The sequence below is a fragment of the Anoplophora glabripennis genome, unplaced genomic scaffold (genome assembly GCF_000390285.2).
Source record: "Anoplophora glabripennis isolate ALB-LARVAE unplaced genomic scaffold, Agla_2.0 scaffold1089, whole genome shotgun sequence".
Lineage (NCBI taxonomy): Eukaryota > Metazoa > Arthropoda > Insecta > Coleoptera > Cerambycidae > Anoplophora > Anoplophora glabripennis.
In genome coordinates this window covers 43,795-51,828 of record NW_019417168.1, presented here as the reverse complement: position 1 = coordinate 51,828, position 8,034 = coordinate 43,795, and the positions used below count along the sequence as shown (strand labels likewise).

Genomic DNA, 8,034 nt, shown 5'->3' with positions numbered 1-8,034 from the left:
AAAAATTGCGATTAATTTTCTAATTAATATGGGCCAAAGTTACCAATAATAAGTGGTTATTTCAAAAACACCCTGTACAGTGATGTGTATTTTGTGTTTTGTCCACTATTTTCAGTGTGGGATATTTGATTAGACAAAATTATTTCATAAAATATAATTATTGGCACAAGGGTTTATTTAATTAATTTGAATTTTTATTTTTTCATAAAATACAAGGTGTCAGCAAATTTCACCTACAACGTTTGATTGCATATTCACGACGATAAATAAATACGATGTACGAAAAAAATGTTAAATAAAAAATTTTTGGTTTTTGAGTTACAAATTTTCCAAAAGTTGGCAAAAATAAAATTAATTAAATTAATAACTTCATAGCCCTTTTACCGATCGCGTTAAAATTTGGCACATTTATTTGGACTATTATGGCGCATTATTTCTTAAAGCTTTAGTCAAATCCATATACTGGGTGATAGTTTTCTCCGGTTACCTCTCCCTTTCAGCGGTCAAAACTTTTACAGTGGTCGTATTTTTTTAAATTTGTAAATGTAACTTTTTTAATTATGGCTATATTACTTTTAAAAATATCAAACTGATTTTGAAACAGATTATATTTATCACACATTTGAAAAAGAGGAGAGTATTTTTGAATATTAATTCTTGACATAGGTAAATAAAACAATGAAGAAAAACGAGATGATAATCTAGGTATATGAAAATTTAACAATGAAAGTAAAGAAGGACAGTCAATTGCATTACGTAATAACTTATATAAAAATATCAGTTGCGCAATCGTTCTACGTTCCTCTAAACTGCGAAATGAAAATCTATTTAAAAGGTCACATTGAGGGATACATTAGGTGGAGAATTGCCATCCTCTCTAAAACTGCAGCCTTTAAGAAACGTCTCTGAACTCTTTCTATATTAGTTATGTAAATATTAAGTATAGTAGGGTGACCACACAGTGCAAAAATACTCTAATTTAGATCTAACAAAAGCTGAATATACTAATTTAAAAGTAGAGAAATAAGTAAAATCCTTAGAGCAGCAGCATAAAACCTAGCATTTTAAAACTTTCGTTCCTAATCATATTAATATGGTACGAAAAAGACAATTTATTGTCAAATAGTACACCTAAATCACGGATGGTATGTGGCCTGGTAAGAATAACATTATCAATACAGTAATCAAATACAATCGGTTGTTGTTTGAGAGAGAAGGTCTTGACATAACACTTTTTAATACTAAGCTGTAAGTTATTAACATTGCACCATAAAACAATTTCCACTACTTATACTAGTATAGAGCTCCATCTCATCAGCCTATAATAAACAAGTAACATCAGTTCCAATCACAATATTATTAATGAACATATTAAAGAAAAGAGGACCAAGAACTGATCCTTGCGGTGCACCAGAAGTAGCTACAAATACTTTCGACAGCCGACCATGATGCATGCCGATTTAATAAATAAGATAAAAAGAAGTGTAGTAAGTCCTTTGAGAAACTGAAACTATTTAATTTAGTCAATAAAACACCATGATCAAGCCGATCAAAAGTCTTTGTGAAAACGGTGTATATTACATCTACTTGCGAATTCGAATCAAAAACACCCGAGATATATTGAGTTATACACAGAAGGTTGGAGGTGGTGGATCAGCCCTTAAAAAAAACATGTTGATATTCATTTATTCGGTTCTTTGCAAATGAAAAAATAAAATCGTAAAGAAGAAAGTCATAAGCTTTAGAAAAATTATTGATAATTGTTATAGGTCTATAATTTTCAACTTTATTTCTTTCATCTTGTTTATTAACAGGAATTACTTTAGAATTTTTTAATACACTAGGATAAATATTACATCTAATAGACAAATTAAACAAGATGGTAAGAGGTATAGCTAAAACACAGGCACAATCATTAAGTACAAATGCAGGTATTTTATCTGGGCCCATAGTATTTTTGGGTTTGATTTTTTTTAAGGCTGAAATCACCTCTGCTTCTGTGAACTGATTCAGTTGAAACAATGCAGTGCCTGTATCCGTTAATGAAACAGAAACAAAACAGGACTTAATAAAAGTACTACTAAAGTACCGAGCAAACATCTCAACCACTTCACCAGTATACTTTCATAAGAATTATCTTGGTAATACATTGTACTTGGCAAGCTGTTGTTATTCTTTTTCATATTGATAAATTGCCAGAATTTATTGGGATTGATTTTAATGCTATTCTCAATGTTACGACAATAATTCAGATATTCACATTTAGTTTCATTTTTTATATAGGTAAGTTCGTAAAAATTCAAATTCCTGACGAGCTATTGGATCATCAAATCTTTTATAATCACGCAAAGCTTTATGTTTTGCGTGATCTTTTCAATGTTGCTGCCTGTTTTAAAAAAATACGACCACTGTAAAAGTTTTGACCGCTAACAGGGAGAGACAAGCGGAGAAAACTATCACCCAGTATATCGATTTAACTAAAGCTTTAAGAAATAATATGCCTTAATAGTTCAAATAAACGTGCCAAATTTTAACGCGATCGGTAAAAGGTTTATGAAGTTATTAATTAAATTAGTTTTATTTTTGACAACTTTGAAAACATGTAACTGAAAAACCAAAAAGTTTTTATTTAACTTTTTTTCGTAGATCGTATTTATTTATGGTCGTGAATATGCAGACAAACGTTGTAAGTGAAATTTGCGAATACCCTGTGTAGAATAAATAAAACAAATAATGGCTATTGATAAGAAGTTGATAATAATGGCTATTGATAAGAAAAAAGTGTATTTTTGTGAGAAATATTGTATTCTCGAGTATTTTATTGTATGAGGTTTTAAATGTTCGTTAAACAATTTTTTTCAGCGTGAGACCTTTGGCACGAACACAACCTTTAAATGCATGAACAAATGAATTATTAAAATAAAAATTGTCAAAGAAAAATTGTTTTCATTTTGTGGCATATTTCATTCCGATAAAACGTGAATTATGTAAATAAAGTTTTGCCAAGGCTTATTTGTCGTACTTTCCATTCTCCTAAAAAATGCTCAACTTGGTGTGTGCTAGTACCCAGCAAATTGCGTAATAAAATCCCGAAACATTATTAACCGATCGCGCAATGCTAGTTTCCGGTTAAAGGTGTCCAGAAGCCGGATTTAAATACTTCAGTTTGAAACACCGGCCGCAATGAAACAGTCGGCTTGAAAGTCGCCGTAAAACTCACCCAACAAAAAGTCGAGATTCGTCTGAAAGAACTACAGTGGTTGCCACGCAACTAACTTCTAATATTAGGGTGAGAGGCGTGGCCAAAACTTTCAGCCCAATGAGATATAAGTGTTTGCGCGCAATGCTCGAGAGTGTGTAATGTATCGTCTAATGTTGCTGTAATGCCTGATATTATTAGGATAATACATTTCAAATCGGTTAGTCTATCTACAGCTGAGCTGCTGTTGACTTCCACTGACAGTTTAATTGCCAGTTAATCAAGCTATCACTGCTATGAATATTCCAAATACTTTCGCAGCGCTTTACATACAGTTGATGTGATATCCGCGACCATAAAAAAACGCTGTTAGTTGTGCTGTGTGTTTACGAAAAAGAAATGGCTCAGTACTTGGAGGAAAACCATCACCTCATGCACCACCAAGACTACCAGAACAAGCCCCTGAATATGGACACTAAGATCCAGGAGAACAAAGGTTCTTTTTGTATAGACGCGCTGTTGTCCAGGAACGACGAGAGACCCGCTAGTCCTGATACGTCAAGGAGCATCTCGCCGACGTCTACAAGGAGCAGGAGTCCTCCTATATCCCCAGGAAGCGAGGATATCCCCGCGACGGCGTTCGTTCCAAGACCGGGACTCCTCAGTCATATCTACCCCAACGGGGGAGGTTTCTACGGGTACCAAGGTCAACCCCAAGCGTCTGCTTTCCATTCTTTGGACGGGACGATGGTGCAGAAGGTCCATCTACCCGTAAGTCACCACAATCAGAGTCAAATCCATCAAATGCACTTGGAATGGCTGGCTAGGACTGGGATGTTTTACCCTAGGTTACCGGATCTAACAGGTGAGTGAATTGTATTTGTAAATTGTTAGAAAGTTAAACAGCAAAGGGGAAGAACGCAAGGAATTCAAGTTGTAACGAATTTATTATAGTAACCTTATATTCAAGGAAATAATTTTGATGGTTAAGTGGTTTTATTTTGTATTTATTTTTGTGTATATAAAATAACAAAAAATAAAAGAGTAGTAGCAATATATGGTGACACTGGAACTAAAAACTGACAGTTAAATAATTTGTTGTATAGTATTACGTAATATATTTTGGCACGGGCAACTTTTTTAGATTTTGTATAATCTTTAGCAGCAACTAATTGTCGAATCTACAAATTTCTGCTAAATTTCTCAGTTCAATATTTGTTATCGAATATAATTTCATCACACCAACACCAATTGGTGATTGAATAAAAATCACGCTGTATATATAAGTTAAACCTTGCGTCCCAACTTTTTTTTCTTGTTCATTGGTTATTTTACCACCTGTGATAAAATAAAAAAATCTATGAGGCAAAAGCATCAGCCAAAGGTAATTCATAATTATACCTATCATGATCAAAAACTATACCTTCCGCAAATAACTTCAGACAACTGAATAAATTTATCAAACATTTTAGTAATGCAAATATTTTTTTAACAGTTCTCACTACCATAAAAAATTGTGTAATATCTACAACCTGCTGCTAGACTTTTCAGGTATGGTAAACGGTAAAACTATACTCCTACTGAAAAACAACACAAAATTTTAACATACCTAAACCTTTCTTTTTCTAGTTTAAATTGAGTCAATACCTATGTACGTCAATACAACATAAATTTAGGTACCTATAAACAAATTTAAATTTTTTGAATAATTTTTCAGCCTCAGTCAAAATCATTGCAATCAAAGATTCATATAGGTACGCAATATTTTGCATTGTATTGTTATGAAAAGGGGGAAAATAATAAAGAAAAACATTTGCGACAGCTTTTAAAGAATATCCGTACTCACAACAAAAGGGTTTTCAATAATAGTTCTATGTTTCGTTTATATAAAAAATTTTTAAGGAAATTTTAAAGCAGAACATCGCTACGATTCAACACTGCGTTAGAGATATCGTTTTTGGTCTTTCTCTCAAGTTTTATTTATATTGTTCATCAGACATCATTGCCACAGAAACCACTAACGAAAATATTAGATATATTTTATGGTTACAATCTATAAATAGGATTGTTTTACTGAATAATACGTCGTTTTATGACACAATCTTAGCGTAAACTTGAAGTTATTTTATTCGGTGATAAACGCATACACAGTTATTTATCAAGGAAATTATTCTATATTCTTTTAATATTGTATCTCGTATATGCCATTTCTGTATTTGACAGGTGAAAAAAAAAAAAATATTTATGCGAAGAATATTATTGATAACGGCCGATGTTTAAAAGATAAGTTAAAATCAATAGAAATAGTGGATTGGCAAGTTTATGTTTTAATAGTAAATCAGAACCCTTCTGGGTGATTAGGTTAAGGAATAATGATCCAAAAGTGTAATCAATAAAAAAATAAATTAGCAAATAATCATCTTTTAGGAAAAAATTGGAGCAAATTTTCAACAATGCGGAAGATGAATTGGAAAATTTCATATTATTGGCATGAGAGCAACTTTTCAAAAGGAATTTCTAAAAATTAGAGACATTTGCAACTATGTATCTACAATTTTTTTATTAATTATATTTATATATTTTTTATTGCATAATAAAGCATCTAGCACCTTACAAATAATCTATAAGTATAACTTTCATAAGAAATAGGAAAAGTTCAGTCAATATTTGATTATACAGGGTGGTCCGAATTTTATGCAGGAAACTTCGAGGGTAGATAGATCTCTTTAAAATAATATGTGTTTGCCTTATAAACATTGGTCTGGAACAGCCCCGTTTTAGAGATACAGGGTGTTGAAGTTGTTAAAAAAAATTGATTTTTTGTTTATATCTCCGGAATCTATTAACCGATCTAAATAAAATTTGGTACAGATAATGTATGATAGTAGGCCTTACATTCCCTAAAATATGAGCTTTAAAGGTTCAACCAGTGGTGTACAACTGGACAGAGATCTCCCCCTTTTTTACAAAAAAACCTACGCCACTGCATTTTTTACAAATTATTGTATCGTATTTATATTCTAATGCACTAAATACGTAAAAAAGGTAACTTTAATTTTTTCCCTAAGATTCGCCGTTCTCAAGTTATTCAAACCAATACTTGCCTTGTGGCTGACACTTCTAACCATAATATTACAAGAATATTTATGCTTATGCTTAAAAGTAAGTGCAATTTGTAAGCACATCAACAAAATTATTTACACCACCTGTGAGGTAGTGTTCCTGGCATGTTTTAGTTTTCCCTAGAGGCCTAATACTTTACAAATAAGAACAATTTAAATCAAAATAATAATAAAAATATATTTACCAAGCAGCAGCAACTAAACAAGAAACAAAATTAACGTTAGGTATTTACAACAATTGTATTACACTCGTCTTCTATTCGTTGAAGTAGTTGTGGTCTTGTATGTGTTGGAGTAGAATAAACTTTACTTTTCAGATAACCCCAAACATAGAAGTCCAGGGGGTTTAGATGTGTCAATCTGGCTGGCCAAGACACTGAACCCTCTGCATAATTATGGTTGACATTAGCATTTAGTCTTCTACCTATCCATAGACCCAAATAATTTTAATTAAGCCATTCTTATATTATTCTCCCAGAATGCGCAGGAGCACCATCCATTGTATCCAGCTTTAATGGAACATCCTCTAATAATTGAAATAGATGGTTTTCTAGAAAGTTTAGAAATGACTGGGAATTTAGACGGGTTTAGAAAGGTCCACAAACTTTATTGCGAATTATTCCGAGCCACACGTTCACAGAAAATTCGTGTTGAAAAGATCTTGTACGAATTTCATGAGGATTTTCTTCTGACTAAATATGCAGGTTGTGAAAATTCACTACCCTTCGAATTTGGTAAATGTACATTTATTATTATTTTGATTTAAGTTGTCCTTATTTGTAAAGATAGTGGCTTCCAGGGGAAATTAAAATGCGTAAGGAACTAAGGTGGTGTGGAAACAAGTGCTAATAATTTTGTTGATGTGCTTACAAATTGCACTTACTTTATACCATAAACATATTATGGGTAGAAATGTCTGCACAAGGGGATTGTATTGGGATGAATAACTTGAAAACGGCGAATCTTAGGGAAAAAATTCAAGTTACCTTTTTTATGTATTTTGTGCATTAGAATATAAATCCGTTACAATAACTTGTAGAAAATGCAGTGGCGTAGTTTTTTTTGTAAAAAAAAGGGTGACCCCTGTCCAGTTGTACACCACTGGTTAAATCTTTAAAGCTCATATTTTAGGGAATGCAAGGCCTACTGTCATACATTATCTGTACCAAATTTTATTGAGATCGGTTAATAGATTCCGGAGATATAAACAAAAAATCAATTTTTATTTAACAACTTCAACACCATGTATCTCTAAGACGGGGCTGTTCCAGACCAATGTTTATAAGGCAAACACATATTATTTTAAAGAGATCTATCTGCCCTAGAAGTTTCCTGCATAAAATTCGGACCACCCTGTATACATACCGACATGCCTTATAACAAGAACCGTTTATTAGAAAATATGTGAAAATATTCTCTTTAATGTTTGTGAATCGAAATAAGTAGAGAAAATAAACGAAAAAGGGAAATATAATCCTTAGTTGTTTAATTTTCTAATTTAATTTTTGCAGAAAAGACAAAATATTTTTGTATTATCTATTATTTATTCAACATCAAAATAATATGATTTAACAATTGTTTTTTTATATATTGTTTTAAAACTTTCTAGACCCTGTAAAAGTATAATTAATGTACTACACACAAAAAAGATACCTCAAGTCAATAATAATTATTTATATATACGCAAAAATACATTCTTGATGCTTATACATA

General features: G+C 31.8%; 1 protein-coding gene across 1 annotated transcript; it reads left to right on the top strand.

Annotated features, from left to right (window-relative positions):
• The first annotated feature begins 3,396 nt into the window (after positions 1 to 3,396).
• LOC108914873 lies at positions 3,397 to 5,727 on the top strand. Its single transcript, XM_018720789.1, has 2 exons — positions 3,397 to 4,064; positions 5,627 to 5,727. The coding sequence occupies exons 1-2, from the start codon at positions 3,599 to 3,601 to the stop codon at positions 5,725 to 5,727; spliced, it is 567 nt and encodes a 188-aa protein (XP_018576305.1). The 5' UTR covers positions 3,397 to 3,598.
• Positions 5,728 to 8,034: the final 2,307 nt, after the last annotated feature.

What these genes read in the sequence shown, in the direction of transcription:
- LOC108914873 (XM_018720789.1), top strand. Translation starts at nt 3,599, where the DNA reads ATGGCTCAGTACTTGGAGGAAAACCATCACCTCATGCACCACCAAGAC. An exon ending in TAGGTTACCGGATCTAACAG is followed by an intron (nt 4,065 to 5,626) that starts GTGAGTGAATTG and finishes ATCATCTTTTAG; the next exon opens with GAAAAAATTGGAGCAAATTT.